General features: G+C 57.6%; 1 protein-coding gene across 1 annotated transcript; it reads right to left on the bottom strand.

Moving 5' to 3' along the window:
• Positions 1 to 1,260: 1,260 nt before the first annotated feature.
• NPDC1 (neural proliferation, differentiation and control 1) lies at positions 1,261 to 23,940 on the bottom strand. Its single transcript, XM_062505732.1, has 8 exons — positions 23,812 to 23,940; positions 10,896 to 11,039; positions 5,549 to 5,656; positions 5,250 to 5,423; positions 5,068 to 5,134; positions 3,824 to 4,138; positions 3,631 to 3,727; positions 1,261 to 2,699 (listed from the first exon to the last, which is right to left on the bottom strand). Exons 1-8 carry the CDS (start codon positions 23,903 to 23,905, stop codon positions 2,622 to 2,624), a joined length of 1,077 nt encoding a protein of 358 aa, XP_062361716.1. The 5' UTR covers positions 23,906 to 23,940; the 3' UTR covers positions 1,261 to 2,621.
• Positions 23,941 to 25,218: the final 1,278 nt, after the last annotated feature.

Below are 25,218 nucleotides of genomic sequence, written 5' to 3'. Positions count from 1 at the left end.
CACAGCTTGCTGGGCTGCAGCTGGTCTTGGAGGACAGTATGGAGTCAGTGCTTCCAATCCTGGCTCTGGGGGAAATCACAGAGGGTGTTTTGGTCCAGTTCTGTCCCCTTATTACAAAGCCCCTGGGCTGTAATGTGGGTCTTACCCACAGCACCACAGTGCCTGAACACATCAGTGGGCCCGCCCTATTGTGTTACTGCTGGGAGAAATGAGGGGGCTGAAGGCCATTGATGGCTGCAACACATGTGCCCTTGTCCCTGGACAAATGACTCTTCCATGTCTGGATGTGTAATAAGGACAGGGATTCCCAGGGGACACAGGGCTCCTGTGGCGACCGTGCCTGGAGCGAGGGGGTCTTCCCAGGAGGAACAGTAAAGTTTTACTATAAGCTAGAGCTTCCCAAGACGTCTGGATGTGCGCCAAGAGAGACTGCTGGGTTGTGGGAGCAAAAGGAGGACAAATTTGGGCACCTCGGCAGAGAGAAGTGGGTTCAAGGCTAGGTTTCCCCAGGACTGAGCCCTGGGGGCATCTCGGGTTATTTGGGGTGTGCATCGCCCAGGGGTGCAGCTGGAGACACCCATGAGAGAAGCATCCCGGGTGGGTGCTTTGGCGGTGAGTCAGCACCCACCTCCGCTGCCGAAACCAGCAGAGATGGTATCAGCCTGATGGGGGGGCTGGCGTGATCAAAGGAGCTCGGCTACACACAATGCGGGGACTCGATAGCCCTTATCTGTCATCCCCGAGGTGCGAAGGGCCCTGGGGGCGAGGGGCGGAGGGGGGGGCCGGTGCTGGGTGCTGCAGGGCTGGGTGCACTTCCCACCCGACCTCTCTCAGGAGAAACCTCTCCTGGCAAATACAGAGAGACAAGAAAATTACCCCCGGTTTTTTATGTGCCTGGGAAAACCCTTCGGAAGGGTTTGGACGCTCCTCCAGATGCAGAAGCAGGATGGCTGCTCATTGTTCCCTAGGGAAGATTTGGGGACCCACAGCACCCTCTCTTCTTCTCCCCTTGTCCCACCCCACTGTCGAGAGGAGCCCCCCGAGCCGCGGGCCCCACACCACACACTCGCATGGGTCTCAAACATGGTTGTTTAATAAAATCTCCTTTTAAAAGAACTACAATTCATACAACGACGAGAGGTGTGGGGAGAGTAGCAGCAGCCCAGGGGAGGGGGAGTGCAGGACATGGGGACAGAATCTGTGCCATGATGGCCTCCATCAGCCACCCTGACAGGGACAGGGACGGTTCCACACCACCACCACCACTCACCAGCACATCCCTGCCACTGCTGCCTGCCCTGCCAATGCCTGCCGGAGTGTGCAATGGCTACCGTGAGCACAGCAGGTCACCTGTGGCAGTGACAGTCCACAACAGGGTCTAGAGATGAAGCCACAGCTGTGCAAAGTAACCCAAACCCCAACCCCTGCTCTGGACCTTCCACTGGAGAGATTCATGGCCTGTGCACCCAGGAGGGTTTGAGGAGCAATACTGGGCTCCAAGCAAGAACATGTTGGTGAAAGGCTGGTGAGGCTGGACACAGGTAACAAAGGGGTGCAGGGAGTGTCTGAGGCCTGAGAGGTGCCTGGGATGGAGCAGTGGAGACTGTTGCCTGCCAGAGACGGATGCCCAGAGAACACACAATGCCAGGCTCCACAGGGTTGCTGCCAGGACATGGTCTCTGTTGGGTTTGAAGCAGCACAGCAAAGCCTCCATGCCTTTGCTACCCCTCTCAGCAACCCCATCTCCCTCCAGTTCTGTTCCTTCCTTGTCCAGAGCCACAAAAGCTTAAAAACAAAACCTTGAACACTTTTTCTGAGCCTTTTTCCCCACTGAGGTCTCTGGTAAGAGAGAGCCCATCTTCTGCCATCACAGACTGATGTGGGCTCCCAGGCCACAGTGACACCGGGACTCTCCATGCCCCAGGGGACCTGAAGCCCAGCACCCCTAAAGGGGTCAGAGCACAGGGCAGCATCTGAATGAGCATCCTGGGGAGTGATGCCAATGCCTGCTCAAGCTGCTCCTGCTCCTGCCATTGGCTCCCAGAGCACTGTCCTGCTGCCAGGAGCTACCCAGGCTGAGGTGGAGGAGGCAGAATGGGCACTGAAGCCTGTAAGTGATACCACCTGCTCCAGGGAAAGGCTCCATCCCTGGCAGAGGGGCTCTGGGCAGGCTGGCATCTCTGATGCCAGGCATGATCATTCCCAGCCCTCCTGGCCCTCTCCTGCTTTCTGACCCTCTCTCTGGCTCCTTCCCATCTGCTATGCATCAGCCTAACTGCAGCCAGGACAGCAGCCCCCTCCTCAAAGCCAACTAGTGCGGCAGTCCCGCCTCACTCCCCAGTTTCTGTGCCAAAGCAGCTGTCCCCCGTGCCCGCGAGAGCTGTGAGTAAAGGGCAATGCAGGGATGCAATCACAGCAGCAAAGAGGACAAGGACGCTGGAAACGGGGGTGATCCCCCCCATAGCTGTTAGTGGGTGTTTATTGGGCAGGCGTCAAACAGTCTGGCAGCGCAGGGTCAGCGTCCCTCGGCCCAGCTGTGGGTGCCCCTCCTGCACGGTCACCCCTCCAGGCACGGCCGTGGGCACAGTCTGTAGCAAGCTCGGGCACAGGAGACTGGGTGGTTACTGGTGCAACTTGGGGTTGGAGGGGTGTAAGGAGGAGTCGTCAAACAGCGGATTTCTCACTTCCATTTCTCCGGTCTGACGTGGCGGAAGGAGAGGGATGAGGGAAGGAAAAGGCAGGTCAGAGAAACAGTTGGGATTCAGCTGTCCCATCCCAAGGGATTTGGATCTGAACCCCAGCCCGGCAGGGAGGAGGGAGAAGGGGAAGGGGGCGACCTAGTGTGCTGCGATGGATGACAAACACCAGGATTCCCATCACCCTGTAAAGGTCGTGCCTCCCTGGCAGGAGGGGATGGGGTGGGGTAAAACTCAAGGACTTGGGTGGAATGGGACCCCACGACAGCAGTCCCAGCCTGTCTGGCAGGAGTAGAGCTCCTTGTTCAGACTGGGGAACCCAGGATGGGTACCCCACCATGGCTGCAGGAATGGGGTGCCCTGCCCAGACTGCCTGCTTGCCATACAGTGTCCTTTAATGGGCCTGTAAAGACCCACTGATGACCCTCGATCTGGGCCGATTGCCGCAGCTATTACCATGTAAAAGGCTCCTCTTGTCCCTTTGTGCTCTTTGCACCCAGGGAAAGAACTGCTCTTAAGAACTGCCCTTCCCCGAAGTGTCCTGCTAGCCAGGAACATCCTCTTTGCCTGTGAAGGGTTGCAGGTCTGTGCTCCAGGCATTGGGACAGCACAAGAAGGAGCCTCCCCAGCCCCGGTGGTGCCCAGGAGTGGTGCCCATGTCCCTCTCGCCACAGGGATGCTGGGTCAAGTGTGCCAAGGGCTGCTCTAGTTCTCTGCTCCCAGGGAAAAGCCTTGTGCCAGGACATGCACTCCTGCCCACTGGAGAACTTCAGTGGGAGCTGGCCAGGGACATGGGGGAGCAGAGGGGCTGGACTACCTCAAGGCTTGATGAAGAACATGCAGAGAAGGCTCCTCACATAGAAGTGCACATCCCAGGCACATGCTGCAAACCCCCACATGCACAGGGACCCCTGGCCGTCCTGTATCCACATACCGGAGCCAGCCCAGGGCACTCATACACGGTGAAGTCTCCATCCTCATTCTCCTCATCAGATGATGCCGAGTCTGGCAGCTTGGGCTCCTCTTTATGCCTGGGGGAAAGATGTAGAGCGGAGGTGAAGCCCAGTGGGATGATTAGAGAGATTAATGGCAGGACACGACATGCTGTCTGCTCCCAGGCTGCTTACTTTTCCAGGGAGAGCATCTGCTGCTTTTGGTGCTGGTAGTGGTACATTTGGGCACTCTGAGCCAGTGTCTTATCCCCGGGCTGTGGAGAGAGCAGGAACAGTTGTGAAGACTGGGCTTTGGAGGGTCCCAGCCTGGCTGGTGGGAGGCCTCCACCGTGTGGGAATCCCTCCAGCAGAGCACTGGGGCTTAAGTGCCAAACATCCCAGAGGGAGAGATATGGGCACCTTACCGAGATCTTGTCATAGGGCAGGGGGCTGGCTACTCGCTGGGCTGAGTAGTCTGCTTTCTGTGCCAGCCTGACCTCCTTCTGCAGCCTGCCGGGAAGGGGAAATAGAATCAGGGAATCACTAAGGTTGGAAAAGCTTTCTAAGATCAAATCCAACTATTAACCCAGCACTGCCGAAGTCCACAACTAAACCATGACCCTCGGTACCACATCCACATGTTTTCTGAACACTTGCAGGGATGGTGACTCCACCACCTCCCGGGGCAGCCCTTTCCAATTCCTAACTATACTTTACATGACTCTTCCCTAATACGCAACCGAAATCTCTCGAGACAGCTTGAGGCCATTTCCTCTCATCCTGTCCTTTGTTCCCTCAGAGCAGAGCCCAACCCTCCCCTGGCTGCCCCCTCCTTGCCAGGGAGAGCATGATGGTCCCCCGAGCCTCCTTTTCTACAGGCTGAGCCCCTTTCCCAGCTCCCTCATCTGCTCTTCATAAGACTTGTGCTCCAGACCCTTCCCCAGCTCCACTCCTTTCTCTGGACATGCTCCAGCAACTCAGTCTTTCCTGCCATGAGGAAAAAACTGAAACCCAGGATCTGAGGTGCCCAGTGTGGGGCACAATGACTTCTCTAGTCCATCCTAGAGGATGTGGGGAGCCATAGGAGTAGATGACTCCATTCAGGAGCCAGTGACCCTTGGAGGGTCTCTGATGGTACCATGACAGGCACAGTCACTTCCATCCCATGGGGCCTGGGCACAAGGCACCAGCGTGCTGGCAGTGTCAGGACCCAGTGCCACAGTGATGCCCAGACCAGGTGCCACCTGCTCCCAGGAGCCTGAATCTGGCATGGGGGTGTCTCACTACTGTCCTCCTGCTCCAGCCAGCTGATACCACAGCTTGGGGAGACTGGCAAGGCTAGCTATTGCCTCTCTTCCAACCCCTCATGCCTGGGAAGCATGGGAATACACTGCCCTGGGCACAGGGACACCGAGAGACTATCAGCAACCCCAGCTCACCTGCACCAGCAGATGGCTGCCACGATCAGCGCTGAGATCCCAGCCACTGTGCACACCAGGATCAGCCCTGCACAAGTGGAGAGGACAGCAATGGACAGCAGGTGAGTTGGCAGCATGGTGACACCAGTCCATGCTTCCCTGGTGAGGGTGTGAAACCCCTTCCTCTGAGTCCCACATCTCACCAAGCACTATGTTGTCATTTGCAGGGATGGGGGATGCCTCCACCGGGTACTTCTGGACTGTGTCAGTGGTGGGGAGGGTGGTGGCTGCCACAGTGCCGGCAGGACCCTGCTGCAGATGCTCCCCTCTCAGCCCACTGGCCACACGCTGTCTGCTGCCGTTGGGCACCAGGGTGGCTGTGGAAGAAGACAGAGTGCTAAGTGGTGTCCAGGCAGCTCCAGAGGGGCAAACCTGCCTGGGGTGCAGGGTCTGGCTGCCATGGGGTCCCTGGCACTGCTGGGAGCAGGGAGTGAGCACTTACTCCTGGGTCTGCCATCCTGTAGCAGGTGGTGGCGAGGAGCCTCCTGCTTGGCCAGCACATCCGCGAGAAAATCAATTTCTGCCTCCAAGCTGGGAACGGAGGTCCGTCCTGTGGGAGATCATCTGTGAGATAGGCACTGTGGGGTACAGCCGTGCGCCCACCCCCAGAGCCAGACCAGTACCCCCAGGAACAGGCTCCTGTCCCAGCTCCAGCAAACACAGGTAGTGTTTAGTCTGAAGCTCCTCAGACGCAGCTCTCCAAAAGCAGGGCCCCAGGACCCGTATGTATCCTTGCTGCTTTCAGTGGAATTTTCATCCCACAAATGCAGGAGGATCAGGAACAACAGCATCTGTCCTTGTGAGAGAGGCGGCAAGTTCTGCAGACTCTGTGAGAGGGCAGGATGCCAGCACTTGCTGTGCAGGACCTGCCCTGTGTCCCTGCCCCTGGGGTCACACAGCAGTCCTGAGTGAGGAGGGATGGGAGCAGTCCCAATGAGGAGGACAGAAACTCCACAGCTGCCCTGCTGCCTCAGGAGTAGCTTCAGCACAGTGAGTTGCAGTCAGGGGACACCTGAACACTGTTTTTCACCTCAAATTGTCCTTTATGGTGGCTGGACCCACCCCAGAGCAGGGCTCAGCATGGCCGTTCAGCAGACCCTTGCTCCAGTAGAGGGGTTGGTTACTGCCCAGTGCCTGGTGGGATGCAGTTCCTTTTGGGGAGGGGCAGGAGTGCCCTATGCAGCAAAGGATGTAGCCCCAGTGGCTGGCCCCAACAGCACCTCACAGGCGGCTGTCCAAGCCCATGCCCCAGCACAGTGCTCACCAGGGACATTTACCCCTCAGAGGGTTCCTGCAGCATCAGGCACAGGCAGGACCCCCACTCTGGCCTGGGGGTGCCCACCCGGGAGGTTACAGCATTGAAGCAAGAGTAGAGTGGCTCTTCACAGGCTCATCAAGCAGAGTCCAGCTCTGACACTCATGACTGCCTTTAACAGGATTAAACTCAACTTCAAAGGCAGTAGACATCCCTGTCCCCATCTCAATTCCCATCCTATCCCTGTTTCCTTTGCCCATATTCAGACTGTCCCCTCAGGGAACCCCTGGGGGCTAAATCCAGACATACAAAGGCAAGGTGGTACTGGCAGCTTGATTCGCAGACAATTCAAGGTTATAACAAGGCTACATCTCCTCTGGAATCTGTCCTCACATCCAGTGTTCAGAAATAAACCCTGATTCCCTCTGGAGCCTTGCACAAAGGCCATCTTTCTGCCCCATGACTCAGAGCCACATGAGCCAAAAAAACAATTTAAAAGGGGGACACTCTTGCTTTAAACAAAAACACAAAGTCACTGTCCTCAAATCCTCCATGCCCTTGGGTCCCCAAACTGCCCCCAGCCTCCCACCCTTGGCTGGAGTCCTGGGTTTCCCTGGCTCTTTGCACCCTGTTATTTGCATCCCAGAGTAGCCCCAAGGCCAAGTGGTGCCAGGCTGGGGCTGTGCTAGTGCCATGCCCAATAGGTGAGTACCAGGGTGCCAAGGTGTCAGCATGGGGGCCAAGGTCTCCCAGCAGGCAAGGGAATTGGCATGGGACAGAGTGTGACAACCCTGTGCCTGAGGGGGACATCCTCGTGGCCAGGATGGGGATAGTCCTGTGCCACAGGATATCCTAGTGCTTGGGATGGGGACATTCTGGCTCCAGATCCCCTCTGCACTCTGGGAGAGGTCTGTTTCCATAGGGGACAGGCCTGTCCATTCCATGTGTGCCACCGTCAGGCTGTGCTGGCGTTGGATGTGACGCAGCTGGAAAAAGAAAAAAAAAAACCCAACAATTTGAAAAAGCAGCCCAAGCAGCTGCCATGTCCCTCAGAGTCTCCCACCCTGTGGGAGTGTGTGAAGTGGCACATGGGAAACTAAGGTAGCAGTTTGGGGTCCCGGCATTGCTGCAGCGCCTGGGCGGTGCCACTTACGTAACTGTAGTAACCAGCTTTATCATCAAATTCTCTTCCAGTGGCTAAAAGCTGCCCATCTCCCATTCTGTATGCCAGCTAAACCCCTCCCCAGTGATGCCACAGTTGCCACCTCACATCTGAGGGCACTGAGGGCTGGGTCCTGCCAGTGTGGGTGTGTCAGATGCTGGCCCTGAGCTGCTCCAGGGAACAGGGGGCTGGGGGGAGCACCAGTTCCTGCCTGACTGCCCCAGGAGCAGGGGCAGAGATGCTGGGAAGGAACAGGGTCCAGGCAGGGCACACAGAGCATGCAGGGCAGGGATGGGACAGGGCACAAGGGCCCACACAGGACATGTACAAGGGCACTCAGGGGCGCAAACAGGACTTGTGCAGGGTGTGGGTGCCCCCTCATGGTAGTTGTCACCACTGCTACAGCAGGATGGCATGGCCAGGCTGACACAATATCCCCCCAGCCCCTCTGCTCTGCCCACGGGCCTTCCTCAAGGCTTCCACCTCCTCAGGGTTCAACTCTGGGACACATACCTACCCTGACAGTTTGGGGAAACAGGGACCAAAGAGAGACACATGTGGCTTCTGCCCTGGGCTGAGAAAACCTCTGACTGACAGGGTCCACAGGAGGGCACACAGTTACTACAAATCCAGTAATTTCTACAGTCCTCCCCCAGGAAGGCGGATGTCCTCCTTGGTGCTGGCAGCACAGCAAAGCAGGGAAGGGGGAACCTCCATATCTGTGAGCTGAGGCCCCTTTTCTCAAAGTGCTTCCTGCAGCCCAGTGGGGCTCCATGCTGGTCAAGCAGAAGCAGGGATGAGACCCACTATCTCAAAAACACATCACTCAAACCCATCACGGCACAGACACATGCAGCACCATGGTGAGCATAGTATTTTGGGGGGCTCAGTGTCCTGTGCAAGACAGCAACAGCCAGGTGCAGACAGCCAGCTGTGGGATGCACTGCACCCAGATTCCATGCAGCTCATGCAACCTCTGTGCTGATGCTGTGCCAGATATGCTGAGACCCCTACACATAATGGCAGGAACACCCCACTCACATGCATCGCCCTCCTGAGACCCCAAAGGGTGCTTTTCACCCTAAAAAGCTGCTCTCAGGAGAGGATCCCTGGCTCCTGCCATGACCTGTGGGGATGGCACAGTCGCAGGATCCCAGGATCAGAATCACCAGCAGTCACAAGTGGCTCAAGGATGTGAAATCCTTTAAAAGGGCTGCCTATGTAGCAAAAGGGCTACATGGGTATCCCCTTCAAACGCTTAGGCATCCTTGGGCTACAGCAGCCCCTGTTTGCCTTGCATCTCTCCCTAAATGCATCTCTTCGTCCTCAAAGCCTTCTCTGGTGCTGCTACCAGACGAAGGTACAGGCAGGATGAGAAAGGCCCCATTCTAAAATAAATGGCGCCTCTCTGTCAAGAGGAGCTGGGCATCCTCCAGATGCTAAAACAGAAGATCTGGGAGGGGATCCCCCTTTTTTATTTATCACAGTCCCCGCACTTTTGCTGCCACAAGCGTTGTGGCATTGCTTGGGACAACAGGATGGGACTGGGAGAGACCTTGGTGTCACCATTCTCCCATGGTGGGTCCTTAGAGGATGGTCCTGATCTCTGGGTGAGGATGTCACTGTGGCCACATCCTTCGGAAAGGAGCTGGGTTGCTATGGAGACACTAGCGCATGTGCAGCCCCTGTGAGAGGGGAATTTGCTCTCAAGATTTCACATTAAAAAATAAAACTATAAACAACTGCTAAAGTAATTCAGTGCCAGTGAATGAAGAGCCCATGGCAGGGGCACTGACTGCTGTCAAATGCCAAGTCTAGACCCTATCCCTGTGCCATCCCCTCTTATCTCCCCCAGCCATCCCTCTCATTTCAGCCAAAGTGTCTTGTTTTGGGGCTCTCCCCTCTGATTTACAGGGTAATTCTCCTGCGAGGAAAGGCACTGAAGGCATGCTGGGCTCTGACATCCTCCACGTGCCCACCTGGCCTGAGCCATGGGTGAAGGATATCTCCAGCTGCACCCCAACAAGACCCTGAACATGCTCAACAACACAAAGCAATCTCCCAAACACCAAAACTTCATGTCCGCATGGAGTTCAGATGCAGGGTGAGCTGCCTCCCTGGTTCAACGACCAGTGCTTGTCCATCCTGCCTGGCACAGGACAAGCCACCCTGAATGTTTTTAAAAGCTCCCCAGGAGTTGGGAACCCCTTAGCAGGAGACCTTCTGGGGCAGTGGAGATGAAGAAGCAGGTGGAGAAGGGTGGGCTGGGGGAAATGCCAGTACCTTCTGTACCAGGAGGTGACTCAGAGGAGATCCAGAGTACCTTGCATCCACGTGGTCCCCAGCAGAATCCTTCAGGAGCAGCCTGAGGGCGTGGCCGGTCCTGGCCTCTTCCCCAGCCACAGAGGCCACTCCACTTTGTAACACTAAATAATTGTGTGGAGCCATAATTATGGTCTTAACTCGCCTGTGAGATAACCCCGTGATAAGGGGGCACAGAAATAGCTCTGCCACAGATTTCTAAGCTGCATGAAGAGTTGACTGTCACAGTAAAAAAATGCCTATTTCTTGGCCCCCAGCATTGTCTTTGCAGCTGAACCAGGGGCAAAGGTCTCAAAGCTGCAGTGGGAGCACCCTTCAAGTATTCCAGCAGCAGTGGGATGGGTGACCATAGGCTGCTGTACCCGGGCTGCCACAGCCCCTCAGACCCCTCAGGAACGGAGCCAGGAATAACACCCAGTGCAGTCCTCGGTGCCCTGGTGTGCAGCCAGGGAGAGGTCCTGCCCCCCACAGCTGACTCCAGCCCTTCCAGCATGAATGCTGGGCATCACCCAAGGAGGAAACAGCAGTCCTGAACCACAATCAAACATCTCAAGCCAAAGGGAATCAGGCACTGAAACCTCAAACACTGGAACCAGCTCAGCCCTGGGATGGGCGAGGCCATGGGCACCTGTTTCAGTCGCCAACACAATCTGCATAAGTCACCCCTCTGTGTGCTGAAAGTGGCTCCCCTGCCCCTGCAAAGCCCGAACCCTGGAACAGCCAGGCAGACCCTGGAGATCCCCACAAGCTGCTTGTCCTACTCCTGTTCTTGGAGGTCCTCCCCCCCCACCCCCCCCCACCCCATGCTGACAGGCCTACACGAAGTCATCAGAGGATGCACATAGAGCAGGATGGGGTTGCCAGCCCAAAACCACACCTCCAGCTGGGGTGAGGGAGAAGAGCAGCCATCCCCACAGAGATACAGCTGCTCTGGAGAGAAGAAAGAGGATTTCTTCTCTACTGATGGGGTGGGGGGCTGCCCTGAGGCACAGAACCTCTCAGAGCTGCAGGGTAGGTGTGCAGATAGGTGTGCAGGATGGGTGCACCTACCATTGGGTGAGAGCTGTTTCTGGACACAGCGCCCGTGGTCGTCCTCCTGGAAGGGGGGCAGGCAGGGCCCGCAGGCACCCGACCCTGGTGGGCAGAACTCTCGGCGCTGTAGGGCACAGTCCAGGCTCCGGGGACACGATGCTGCTGTGGGGACAGGACAAAGCAGCTCAGGAGGAGGAGAGGGGTCCAACATACTCCCAGGTCTGTTCATGGCCTCTTGGAGTGGGACCCAGCTGCCCCGGGCTGCCCATGGCTGCTCCTGCCTATTGACAGGCTTCACCACAGCTGCCCCTCGGCCCTGCTCTGCCTCCACAAAGCCATTACCAGCTGGAATTAGCCAAGAGCTTAAGGACCAAGGAATGGGACTCGATGATCTTCATGGGCCCCTTCCAGCTTGAGGTAGTCTCTGACTCCATGACCTGTGCAAGGCAGTATGCAGTGATGAGCATGCAGTGCCCATATAACCCAAGGGTCCCCAGGGTGCCACCATCCTGTGGGACACCCTGTGGGAGTGCTGCAGGACACTCTGAGCCCTGAAGAGCTGGCACTGACCAGGATCTCCTGCCCCCGCCTGCCCTGCGTAGGGAGATGAAATCCAACCAGCACAGACGATGCTTGTGTGTCAACTGTCAAACCAGAAGAGCCAAAGCAATTCCCCCAAAGCCTCAGCGGGGTGTGACAGTGCTGGTACCAGCACTTAGGCTCCCATCCCTTTGGCATTCTCTGGAGGAAGCAGTGGGAGCAAGCCCTTCCTGGCACTGAACTGCAACCCAAACCCTGCTCACAGTTTGGGTTGGGGCATGTCATGGGGGCATCTCATGCTCATGTCAGCCCCAGGGAGTCTCCACTCCCTGGGTACAGGCATGAGTCCCTCAGGCTCCAGCCTCACCAACCCACTGCCATGGCAGTCATCGTGACTGGGTCTTCACCCCAGAAGATGGACCTCCCTGGGGGACAGCAGGTACCCCTCAGTGTACCCATCACTCAGGCTGGGCACAACTGCGTGGGATGAAGAGCTGGATGGGGCTGCACAGCTGGATGGGGGTGTGGCACACAGCTGCCTTACTCTGCCCCTCACCTTGCTGTGCACGGCCACGTCCGCAGCATTCCCACAGGCAGCAGCAGGCAGGGAGCAGCACTGTGGGGCTGCGCTGGGGAGCAGGGCCAGCTTGGCAAACGAGTCAAAGCAGGAGCTGGCTCCCAGCTCCGGCCCACGGACCTCGAGCAGTCCCTGCCAGCCCTCTGCCACCCACACCGGCACCAGCAACACCCCGGCACCTGCCTGTCCCTCTGAGCCTGTGCCTGGGCATGGCAGCACCGGGGACAACCCCGCTGCACTTCACAGCGAGGGGCACCACAACTGTGGGGGCTGTCCTGAGCATCCCCAGCCCTGTTGCACACCAGGGGTGAGGGGGCAGCACTCTGTACACAGTTGAGAGTCCTAAACAGGATGGAACCACCAGGACACGAATCATGACGGCTCTGCTCCCCCAGCAAGGGCGCAGGAAAGATGTCACCCCAAAGCCACACAAGCAGGATATGAGACACCCTGCCTTTGCACGGTCATATTTCACCATCAAACTGCTCCCTGGAGGGTGCAGCTGCTACTAAGAACCCTCAGCCTGTGCCCAGGTAACTCCCCACTGCACCTCATGAGGAAGTCATCACCTTCCGCACCTCGACTGGCACTGGCAAGGGTGCAGCAACTGCAATTTTAATGCTGGCTGACCCCCACACCAGGCACAAAAGTCTGGAGGAGGTGTGCCCGGGGTGGGGGGAAGTGCCCACTGTGCCCATGGGAGCTGGGTTTTTTGCTGGACTATTTGCTCCCCGGGGACGGTGTAGGGCTTGGCCACATGGCTGGGGGCAATTAGTGCTTAATGGGCAAACAATCAGATGTCTAAGCACAGAAATTGGACTTGGCTTCTGGCTTCACTTCCCCAGGGTTACTCTCAAGGCCACCCTGTTTAAAAATCGGGGCCAGGAGGAGGCTGTGGCACTGTGCAGCCTCAGGCTGGGGACACACCACAACCCCGTGGGGCACTGGGGAACACACCTGTAGGGGCCCTGTCTGTGCCACAGGCTCATGGAAACACTTCCTCCCAAAACAGGTGCTGCCAAAAGCTGATCACTGGTGGAGGAAGCCACCCCTTTGTGGGTCATCCCACAGCGCCAGACATCCATAAGACCCTCGGAGCCACCTTGTGAGGAGTGATGGGGGTGGAGCCCCAAGCCAGAGTCCAGCAACTGGGTAAATAAAGCCCAGGCTGGATCCCATTGAAGGGTGTTATCTGTGTTTGAGGAACGAGCTGTGCTTGCCCAGCTGTCACTGGCTGCAATTCAGAGCTCCCCATGTGTCACCAGCCAGTGACTGGTGAGCTGGCATCACTGCATGGGCACCCTGTGGACTGAGTGGGCTCACAGGGGCTTTGACGCTCTCTGAGCCCACTTCAAAGCCCAGCAGCAGTGAGTCCTGTGCTGGTGGGAGTGAGCTAGGTGATGGGGACTGAGCACTCCATGTGCCACCACCCAGGAGCCACATGGGCACCTCCAATCCTGACTGCTGCCACCCTGTGGGGCTGTTAAACTACACTGTCCTAATGCTGCCCCAGCCTTGCACAGTCACACATTCCTGGGGGCTGGTGCCACCTGTCCAATGCTCAGGCAGGCAGGTGGTGGGTCCCCCCCTTCTGAACACTCACTCCAAGGTGGGGTACTGGGGCTGGCACAGCATGTGGGTCAAAATTCCACTCAGTGGCCATGTCACCACCATGCCACCCACCTGTTACCAGTGCCAGCATGCCTGCTGCAGCTCCCAGTCTTGCCTCTGCACCTGCAGGAATCCTGTTGAATCTGGAAATTTTCGGATCCCCCCACCCCAACCACATCCCCTGCTTGGCATCAGTTCAGCCCAGCATGGCCTGACCACAAGGCGGGATGGACAGAGGGATCGAAGCTGAGGTCTAGCTGGGGTCCTGTGAGGACCCTAACCCTGCATGGCCCCAGCAGCAGGACAGTACAGACCAGAGGAATGAGCAATGAATGACAGGGAATGTGCAGCCAGCACCAGACATGGCACAGCCAGGATGCTGCTGTCCAGATGTGCCAGGGGTGTTTGGAGGAGGGGGTGTTTCAATTGCTGTCAATGCCCTGCCATGGTGCTCAAGTCCTGTGCAGGTGGGCAAGGAGCCCAGAACAGCACAGCTGGGGTAACCCCTTAAACGGAGCTCAGGCCTGGAGATACCAGTGCTAGAGGAACCGAGTGGCTCCTTGCAGGCAGGACCACAGTCCAAGGCCAGCAGGGGCATGGGACACAGCAGCTGGCACAGACAGACAGCAGGTGGGCATGAACTGGGCACACACGTAAGAAGGAATAGACCCGTGTCCAGGAGGAAACATGGTCATGTGAGCAGGAAGGCCTCTGGATATGTTATCCATGGGAGAAGCTGAGCTCAAAGCTCCATCCCCAAGGACTCACAGTGGGGAGAGCTGTGCCGGGCACCCAGGGTGGTACTCAAGAGTGCTTGTGACAGGGGGTGCCCAGGCAGGGCATAGAGCACCGGCAGTCACAGACTGGGTGGAACAGCTCTTCCACACTCATGCCAAAACATACAGGTGAAAAAGAAATAAAAATAAACCAAGGAGGACATCTGTGTGGCCAGGGAGGCAGGGACTGCCCCTGCTGCGTCACTGCTGCAGATAGAGAGATAAAGGTGCACATAAGAGTATAATTAATTAGCGCTGAGCACTGGTGCGAATGTTTAAGGACCTGGCAACGGCAACACCCACACCCAGCCTCCCTCTCAGCTGCCAGCCTGTGCCAACAGTGTGAGCTGGCAGAACCCACTGGGCATGGGCTGAACCCACTGGGCACTGGCTGCACAGCCATGTGGGCACAGAGCAGCCTGTCCAGGACCACTGTGTCCAGCCCCTCTACAGCAACAGGATACGGCCCCTGGTGGGACACAAGCACTGAGCATGGGGGATATTGGGGTGTCTGGGCAACAGGGTACAGGTCTCACTCCCATGTTGGGCCCCTGTGTGCTGGCTGAGGGAAGATAACAGCAAGGCCATGACAGAGCCCCAGCAGTGGCAGCAGCCCCCACAGGGCCTGCAGTGGTGTGGTCTGTACAGCTCCACTCCAAGGTCACTCCTTCTCCTCCTTTTCCTCATCCTCCTCCTCCAGCCAGATAATGTGGGAACCGCTGTGGGCCCTGCCTGCAGCCTGCCCTCCCACTACTTCTACTGCCAGCTGGCACTGGCCATGGCTCCCTCCCAGCTCTGCAAAGTAGTCCTGACTCTGAAGGAGCACTCTGGTGCAGGCCCTGGGCAGGCTGGTGGGCAAGCATCAGGCAGGTATGATGCCCTCACCAGATCCCAGCCCCCGAAGTCTCACCTCCCCCTGTCTGCAGCCTCCCTGGGCAGGGGCAGTGCTGCTGTCCAGCAGCAGGCAGGAGCAGGGGTTGCTGAGGCACCCCCAGCACCTCACCTGCACTGCCTCATGTCCAGGGATGCGGCTCCTGAAGTGAGTCAGGGGCAGTGACTGCCAGCAGCTGCACTACAATGCCAGGCTGGATGCTATATACACCAGCCATGGATAACACAACCAAGCAGAGGTGACACACAACCAGCCACAAGTGACACACAGAGTGACTGCAGCATGGACACCCTGCTGGTGGCCACAACCTGGTGGGCCTCCTGACCCAGCTGCATCCCCCTGCTCTGCTGTCTCTTGCACTAGGAAGCAGGTGGATGGAGACTGGGCTGAACCCCTGGAGCAATGCCCACTCCTGGACACAGCTGGCACCACTGCTCAGGCAGTCCCTGTGCAAGCTCTGCCACTGCCAGCAGCTGCTTGCGTCACTGCTGTGCTCCTGCCCCTGAAAATGCAGCAGCCAAGCCCCCTCCCACGCAGAGACAGCGGAGCAGGGCTCTCTGCAGTGCTGACCCCGCAAACCAGGAGTGCGGGGACGCTGGTCACATCATGTCACTGCTGAGGACAGAGCATGTGGCACAGACATGGCCACCAGTCTGACCCCATGTCCTGCAGCAGCACTGGTGTGTGCTAGTCCACCAGTCAGGGAGCAGCTGGAAGTGCTTTGTGCTTCATCAGATTTGGTCAGGCAGATGCAATATGCCAGCAGCTCCCATCCCTGAGGCCACCAGGGCTTGTGTCCTGGCTCACAGCTTCGGCTGGTGGGTGCTGAGGTCTGGCCCAGCCGACAGAGATATCTCCAGCACAATTTCTGTCATGGCCAAGAAACAGTGCCAGCAGCCTTGTGCCATAGGCTGAGGACAAGGAACACCTGTAGGGAACCCTGGGAGCATTCCCCATGGCTGCGCAGCAAGCACCTCACTGCACGCTGCTCCCACTGAGGAGACAGTCCCACTGCTGAGACAGTCCCACAAGACACAGCCCCACCCAGGAACGACGGAAAAAGGCCTCATCAACACTCCCCCCACTCCCACCTCCCACCCCAATCCCCATTCTCACCCTGCTGCTGCTGCTACTGGTGCTGCTGCTGCATTGGAGCCAGCAGCCCAGAACCCTGGGCTACAGGCAGCACAGACAGTGTGGTGGTCTCCCACACTGCAGCCTCCCTGAGGCCATCATGATGGGCTTCCAGAGCCTTGTCCTGCTCCATGTTCAATGGCAAGGAGGAAAGGGAGTGCCAGGAGGAGCTGAGCCAGGTTCCTGCAGAGGTGAGGAGATGCCAAGGCCTCGGCATCCTCAAACATATTGCCTCCCAACCACGAGGGTTCCCCCAGAGCCTGTCCCTGCTCTAGAGGAGACCCCATCTACAAGCATCCCAAAATTCCAAGTTGCTCCTGTGATTCCAGGCTGTGGCAGAACCAGGCAATCTCCACCAGACTGACGGAGTGGAATTTTGTGTCATTGCTACTCAAAGCCCTTAACTGGGCCAGAAAAATCCCTGTTCCTTGCTCAGGCAACCTGCCTGCTGTGCAAACAAAACAGCTGGATTGGCAGGGCTCTAGGAATAGGAGATAGCACCAGTATGGGTGGAAACAGCTCCAGCAAGCCACAGCAGACACTGGACAGAGCCAGGAGGTAGAAGAGGACATGGGTCTCCTTGCCTGTGGCCAATGAGGAGGGCATCAAGCCAGCGAGACCCCCGTGGCATGCCAGCCTCAACAACCCTGGATGCTGACAGCCCCAGCTCCAGCCCTGCAGAGGCTGCCACATCCAGAATGTGCACCACTGCATCCCCCCACCATGTCCCTGCTGTGCCAGGGGGTATGCAACCACAAGTGGCTTCAGATATTCAGGAAGAGAGTAAATAATAAGGAAAGCAAAAGGCAAACCAGGTGGCCATTACCCCAGGCCTGTCCACCCAAACCTGCTGCTGGCTTTGCTTCACTGCATGTACACCCACCCATACTGGGGACCCCAGGATGCCATCCATGCCACCTCATCCCAATGCATCTGGCTGCTCTTTGCAGCCTGAACCACCCACTTTGAGTCTTGTTTATCAGGTTTTGCTCAGTTAAATACTAACGAACTTTGCACATGCCCTGAGCCTGCTGGGGCTAGGTTCTTTAATTCCCTTCTTATTGGGCAGATTTTGCACCATGTCACAAGTGAAGCAGCTGTTGGCCAGGGCTATGGTGCAGAGCAAGCACCATCGAGGGGCCCCTCCTCATACCCCTGAGGTACTCTAGAACACTCCAGTGAGCAGCACAGCACTGTGCTGGACCCTTGTTGTGCTGGTATTGCAGGGAATGAGCAGCCCTGGCACCACAGACCCACCTGAAGCACTGAGCAGTCTGGAGGGAAGGGGTGGGGGTCCAGCTCTCTCCTCTGGGCATTCCTGGGCACTGACTCATCAGCAGGAGAACACCCCATGGGTACACACTTGCCCAGTGAGCCGCAGCAGAGCCACACCTCTGGGTAAGCTCTCTCTGTGTGATGGCAGGGAGGTGGGAGAGGGCAGCCCACCCCACAGCTCAGCACCCAAGGAGCTGCCAGGCCAGGGGCCACCACAGCTCAGTCATCTAAAAGCAGCCACATGCTCCCACGCACTCTCACCACTGGGCTGGAGCAGCAGCACCGCTGTGCCCACCAGGGCCAAAACGCTCTTTAGCAAAGCCAGTGTCATCCCACACCACCAGCAGAGATATCCTGCAGCCTTTGGGAAAGAGGCACCAGCATAATTTTGCTGATGAATCCATCAGCTCAGAGGTGGCATTGTTAAAGGTGGGGATTCTGTCTGTCTGTCCAGGTCCCTTTGCCTAGCCATTGCCTGGCACCAGCCCCGGTGCCCCCACCAGCCCATCAGACTGAAACAGGTGCCTGGGGACATAGCTCCTCACCCACAGGTGCTAGGACAATAGGGACCAACTTTTACAGCTGTTGGAACAGCCATTAGAAGAACAGCCTTTGAAACAAGGGCTGGCAGGGGCACTCCAGGTGGGCACCCTCCACGCTGGTGCACATGCAAGAGCAGAGGCAGGCAGAAATGCAGAGGCTGCTGCACCCACCCTGCTGGGGCTGCACTCACAGCTACGCCCATGCTGATTCAGCCACCACCAGTGAAAAAGACCTGCAGGGCCATTGGGTCCCATGGGGCAGAGCTCAGAAACTGAGAGGCCCCATCAACACAGAAACTGGGGGTCCATGGCATGCACAGCTGCATCCTAGTGCTGCTGCTGCATACAGCATCCCAGAGCTCTTGAAAAAGGGCTGTAGAAGGTGCCAAAAGAGCTGGACCCAGAGATTTTGGGGTACATGCTGCATAGAAGAGCCAGCTCAGGAAAACCTTCTCCTTCCTAGCCAGGAAGCCAGGAATGATGGCTGCAGGATGGGTCATCCTCTCTCCTGATCTAGGGCACTCTCCCTCTCTCTGACAGGTGATGACAAGATGACAAACTCCCCAAGGCAGAGCAGCTCCTCGCCCACAAGAGAGATGCAGGTTTCCCAGGAGCACTCCCCTGCTGACCCCCAGCAGAGCCCAAGCAGTAGCCATGGGTGCTATGGGTGCACTGGAGACCTGCACCTTCCACACCTCCTGCTTTCACCTCCACCATTCTCCTCTCTATAGGAATGGAACAGGGCCAGGAACCCAGGGAACCCCTGTATCATGATGAATCAGGGTCCCTGCCAGCACTCAGATGACATGTCACCTCTCATGTCACCCACCTAGTGTGACGGGTTCCCACTCAAACAGCAAATACCTCCCATAGACTTTGCCATCCTCTATCTGTGCAGGAAGTACCCCAGCATGTGCCACAGTGTGCAGGGGTTAACATGGGCAGTTGTAGCCCGTGGTGCTCTGGGGCAGGATAAGGCAAGGATGAGGACCAGCTCTGGTAGCATTTCCTTCCTCCAATTCAAAGCTCACTCCAGGCACTTCTTCCTGTTGCAATTCTCGTTAGCTCATGAAGCGACTAATTACAGGCCTGCAGCTGTCATGTGGAGTGGCAGCAGTGCTGGGTTATCCCCAGGCACAGGAAGGAGATACCTCAGTGCTGGCAGTGGTGTTGGGGCCAGGCCCTGGGATTTTGGGGCCAGCCAGCCCAGGGGAGCCACTACTCCACTCATGGACCAGACCCAGAGCTTTTGGTGGGCATCAAGCACCAGGGCACTTTGTTTATGGGTTTAATGCAGGGATGGGACTGATGGCAGCTTCTGTACCCTGTGGTCAGGGACCCAGCACCTTGCACATGGGGAGAGGCCATCACATCACCCCTCTTGTCCCTGGGCACCAAACCACCCATCCTGTCCACATGTCCATCACCACATTGACGCTCTTGTCCACAGCAGCCCCCATTAACTTTCTCCTTCCCGGAATCCCCACTGTGCTATCACCCCTCCTGTCCACAGAAACACCACACCTCTCCTGTCCATCCTGTGACCCCTTCTGCTTCCCCTGCCACACAGTCACCCTTGATACTCCCCATCACCCCTCTGTCTCCAGCATCCACCACCAACCTCCCTGTCCTCAGTGCCCTGACCACACTGTCACCCCCCCGATGCTGTGTTCCCTCGGAAGCACCCGGCAGGGCTAAGCCGATTACATCCCTTAATACCCCCATGGCCCAGAAGAGACATTTCAGGCAAACATTGATGCGCCTTCCCCTGCGCTGCGGGACGACCCGGGCTCCCTATGGATTGAGGGATCCCTGGGGTGGTCTCCAGAGCAGCCAGGAAATTGCATATCCAAACAACCTGACCCTGCACAGTGCAGGCAGCAGAATCCTGACTCTGGAATCCCAGTCTCCCCACCCTGAGCTCCAGTTCTCCCTGCACTGGCACTCCCAGGGCATTGCCAGGGTGCACATGGATTTGTGAGTCCCACCAAAGCTATAGCGAAAGTGATGAGGGACTTTAACCTCATCTCTTCCATAAACTCTTCCTTGGTGCTGATTGTCCAATTGGAATTATGAGACATCTTTCCATCCATTCCCTCTCCTCAGACCTGCAGATGGAGCCCTGTCCATGTCCCTGGCTTGGGTACCAGCTCCTTGGAGCCCCATGGGATGCCAGTGCCCCACATCCCAGCTCCTCCACACCTTACCCTCACAAGGGCTCCTTTCCCACAGTGGGAGCCAGCTGAGCACATGTAACCCCAGATAACAAGGTGGGGACATTATCTCCAAGAATAATAACACATGGAAAATTAAACTCAGAAGCAGCACCCCAGCTGCTGCATGGAGAAACACTTGGTCTGCACCAGTGTGGCAGAGGACACCACACCAGGCAGCCATGGGAGGCTTGAAGGGATGGGGTGGCTGAGTGGGACCACTGCCCACCACCACCACCACTCCCAAGGGGGACCCAGACAACCTTTCCTGTGCCTCAAGAAAAAACTGGAGCTGCTTCCTGCACACTGACTCACAGGATGTTGTGGGGCTGAGAGACCACTCCCTGCTCACCCACCGGGCAGAGCCCCAGGGAGCTCGGTAGGGCAGCCAGACCCTTTCAAGCACCATGGGCACAGCACCAGTCCTGCTGTCTTGCTCCCGAGAGTGGCTTGGAGCTGCTGCAGCTTCAGGGGTCAGCATGTGGGTCCCTGGAGCCACTGCACCCACTGTGTCCCAACCCTATCCCCAGTGTAGCAATGCTCAAGAAGGCAGGGAGTAAAAGCCAAGAGATGGACAATCCCACCACAGGCTGAGCCTGGGAAGTTCCCAGGGGATGGCTCCTGCCTAGCCATGCCCAGTTGGGAACTTTGAGCAGCCCCTGCATCAGTGCAGAGTATGTATGCAGCCAGTATGAATACCAGCATCTGTGATCTCACCCATGCCCCTTCAAAGCACTACGAGGAGGAGCAGCAGCGTGGAGCCAGCAGGTCAAACATGGCCAAATGGGTCACTTCAACTCATATTTTGCTGAGCATTTTCTCCAGATGTCTGGGATGCAAAGTGATGGCCGTGGCAGCAGGGTTCAGGATCATTAAAATATGGGGTTCTAGACTGTTATCCCATTTGGAAAACTTTTTTTTTTTTTTTTGCTTACAGTAACAATGATAATAATAGATGAAATTTGGCAACCTGATTACTTAAGAAACAAGGAGAAATACGACACTCACTCATGTTCCAGGAAATGAAGCCAGAAAACAAAAAAAGGCAGGGCCTTTGCCCAAAGCCTGGTGTGATGCATAGAGACACACAGGAGAAAAAAGCCCAGCTGAGAAGCAGCAAGCAAACCTAAACCACCCTAGAACACCTCCAAAGCACTGCTGCCCTTCCTCCAGCTCAGATCAGGCTCACAGCAAGATGATGATGTTACTGAGCCATGTGCAGCTGCATTCTGAGAGATGGCATCTGCTGCAGGGGCTCTGGGTCACAGCGCCAGCCAAGGAAAGTGAGGAGGAGGAGGAGATGCCGACCCCCATGTGAAGAAGCTTTGATAGAGCTGCAGAGGCAGGAGGACATAGGGTATGGTGGTGCAGGATCTTCACACTGGCTCTCCTTGCCAGGAGCCAGTTTCACCAGCATACCACAGCGCAGGAGCTGCTCCTGGGCCTGCCATCTCCACCTTGCAGCCATTCCCAGAGAAAGCCAAGCTTGGCCCCATCTACCCAGGAAAGGCAATTATAAAGTGAGAAGAAACAGCCAATGCTTCCTGCTCCCCACCAGAGGAAGGTGGCGGAGTCAGGAGAGAGACTCCTTTACCTGCCCAGCATCCCAGGGATATTTCTTCGGCCATCCCCAGGAGAAACCTACCTGGAGCTCCCCACTGCCACATGCCACACAACCTCAAACTCCTGGAAATGGGATGCTGCTGTTGGGAACGGTGCAAAGACGCCGGCCCCAGCTTCTCTCAGGGGAAAGAGGTTTAGCTGGAAATCCATCCCCATGTGTGCCAAGAGCATGCAATAACCTAGCAATGGAACACGCTGTTGATGCGGTGCCAAGTCCCTCATGCTCACCTTACCTCCAGCATCCTCCTAGGGCTGGGAAGAGAGGGGAAGGGGAAACTGTCACCACGTCCCCTAACAGCACTCAAGCACAGCCAGCCCAGCAGACCCTCAAGGGACCCTGCCCAACCAGCACTGTCAGGCCAGATGATCCCTCACTAACCCCTTAAATTCAGGAGGAGCGAAGATTAAGCTGGATCACTGGTGGCTCATCCGAGCTGCCCGTATCTCCTTCCTCCCATCTCAGCCATGTCAGCAGTACCTCTGGCCAGGCCAACCCAGCCTTGGCTTTGGGGAAAGAGGGAGAGCACAGGATCATCCCCACCTCTGCCTCCAAACCTCTGACACAGAGACACGCAGATGTTTTGATCTAATGGGTGATTTAAAAATTATTGCAGCTTCCTGCCGTCCCTCAGAGCGGAGGGAGCACTGCGAGGCCACCCGGGCCCGGCTGACAGCAGACTGCCTGCTAGGCGTCCGCCTGCCCGGCGTCTGCCGCGCCGGGAGCCAGAGCACGGAAACAATATCGGATCCGCAAACAATGCTGGGAGCCAGGAGGCCCTTCCCGGCTCCTGCGCCAGCGAAGCGGAAAGCACCTGCCCGAGACAGGCCGTACCTGGGCAGGGACACGGCACCTCCTCAGGGAAGGCAGCCGCAGCCTTCCCCGCAGGCAGCAACGGGGCTTGGGGATTCTGGGCCGTTCTTTGTGCCTATCACAGTGGCCACAGAGCAAAGGGACGGGGAGCATGTCCAGTGCCAGACGTCCCAGGAGGGGAAATGCCCTAACCCAGACCCCGAAACTCAAACAAATCAAACCTGAAGGCCCCAAAACAGCCCTTCAGCCAACACCAGGGCATCTTAGGGCGCTGCTGCACGGGAGGGAACGAAGGCCACCCATTCCTTGTGCCCCGGCGGAGAGCAGAAATGTCATTGTCACTGGCATAGCGGGGCGATGCTGCGGCCTCTCCCGGGGCAATGAAGCAGGTGAGCAAACAGGGCTCCCTCCAGCGCAGCCCCCGGTGGCTCCCCAGGATGGCTCGGTCACTGCAGCACTTTTATCTTTTTCTTCGTTTCGGTGTTTTTTGATGTTTTAATTTTTTCCGTACCAATAAAGGTGCTACATGAGGGCCGCTCCCATGACTATGTGCTCCTTCCCCACTCCAGGATCCACATCTGTGGATCCCTCCAGCACCCCCCAACAGCTCCTGGAGACCAGCTCTGCGGCGTTGCCACCCGCTGCCAGGCCCCGGCTTGCAGCAACGGGCAGGAGAGTGACGGGGAGGCGCTGCCCGTCCCCGGGGAGCCCCGCGGGGTGTGAGAAACCCCCGTGGGGCTTCGTGCCGGGGGCACCTCCTACCTTGCTTCCACCCAGGAACACGAACACCCACGGATGCTGATCCGTCGTGGGGATGAGGATAATCGCGGAGAACGGGAGGGCAACTGCACCGGGGTTCGTCATGGGAGGGGACACGAGAATCCGCGGGGGAAGGGAGAGGACACGGACACGGGAGCGGGGGGAACGGAAAGGTACTCACCGGCACGGGCGAGGCGCACACGGAAGGATCCGAGGGCGGCGAGCAGCAGTAGCAGCGCTCCGCGGCGGGCGGCAGCGCCCCGGGCCGCCACCATCGTCCACGGGCACGGGCGGGCGCGGGGCCGCGGCGGCTGCGGGCGGCGGGGCGGGGCCGGGCGGGGGTCAGGGGTGGGCGGGGCTATACGGAGTGTGGTCCCACCCCCGCCCCCTCGGGCGGCCCCGCCCCCCCCCCCCGGCCGCCCTACGGCCGGCGCGCTCGGGCGTCAGCAGCCGGGGCTGCTTGGAGCACCGCACCTGAGAGCCCGTCCCAGTGCCTAAGGGGGCTCCGGAGAGCCGAACAGCGACTTTGCATAGGGGCCTGGAGGACAACGGGGAATGGCTTCCCGCTGCCTAAAGGGCAGGGTTACATGGGGTATTGATAAGAAATTCTTCCTAATAAAAGAATGTGAGTGCGAGTGGAAAGGTCCAGGTTGCCCAGAGAAGCTGTGGCTGCCTCATGCCTGGAAACGTTCAAAGCCAGGTTGGACAGGGCTCTGAGCGAGTGGCAGGTCCATTGCAAGGGGCTTGGACTATATGACCTTGAAAGGTCCCTTCCAATCCAATGAAGTCTGTAATGCTGTGTTGGGATCTGGTTATTTCCCCAGTCCCACATGAATGGCATGCACTGGGAGTGAGGAGCTGGGGAATCTCACCTGTGGGTCGTGTGGCTGCTGTGGTAATGTTCAGGCTGGTGATGCCTCATCCCTGCCTGCTGTACAGCTGTGGCACGTGGCTTTGAGTGCCGAGTTTGTCAGACCTCATCTGCAGCTATTGGCTTTGGACAGAGCTGTGCACTGCCAAACCACCCCCTGCCTTACCACTCAGAGCCACGTCCCTGGGTCACTCCCTTGCAAAACCTCTTTCCATATCCTGGATTAGTCTCATATCTCTAGAGTTTGCTTTCCAACCCCTATGTCCCCTCCAGAGTACCATTGTCCCATCTGGGTGCAGGACAGTGGGTGCTTGGTGGAGATGTGCCTCCACAGCCACAAGCCCCAGAGACACCACATGGTGGTGTCACACCAACAGCCATGTCCAGCATGGATGCCAGGTTGTCCCTGTGTACTGCAGAGCTCCCAGACTGCCCAAGGGTTTTCCCATGGTGTCAAGGGATGCTCTGCAAAATCCTGGCATCCAATCTCTGGCCCCATGTTCTGGGCACAGACCTGAGGCCTTGGCATGAACACAAATGACATCATGCTATATGGGACCTGCTGTCTGGGATCCCGCTGGCCAAATGTGCTGCCTGGTTCTTAGTGCAGGGATTCCCATAGCTGTGCTGTGCTGTGTGGCTGGGCTCAGCCCCAGTCGACATGCTCGCAGCAGGAGCTCTGTTAGAGCATCAGTGGTGCCCTGGCAGGCTGTGCTC

The sequence above is a fragment of the Cinclus cinclus genome, chromosome 19 (assembly GCF_963662255.1).
Source record: "Cinclus cinclus chromosome 19, bCinCin1.1, whole genome shotgun sequence".
In the NCBI taxonomy this organism is placed as follows: domain Eukaryota; kingdom Metazoa; phylum Chordata; class Aves; order Passeriformes; family Cinclidae; genus Cinclus; species Cinclus cinclus.
The sequence above is the reverse complement of the archived record's forward strand: the minus strand, read 5'-3'. Positions and strand labels throughout refer to the sequence as shown.

Bases quoted from the DNA above. Each gene is read 5' to 3' on its own strand.
- NPDC1 (XM_062505732.1), bottom strand. From the start codon at position 23,905: ATGGTGGCGGCCCGGGGCGCTGCCGCCCGCCGCGGAGCGCTGCTACTG. The intron at 5,657-10,895 runs GTAGGTGCACCC...GATCTCCCACAG, and splicing joins GAAACAGCTCTCACCCAATG to GACGGACCTCCGTTCCCAGC. The intron at 5,424-5,548 runs GTAAGTGCTCAC...CTTCTTCCACAG, and splicing joins ACAGGATGGCAGACCCAGGA to CCACCCTGGTGCCCAACGGC.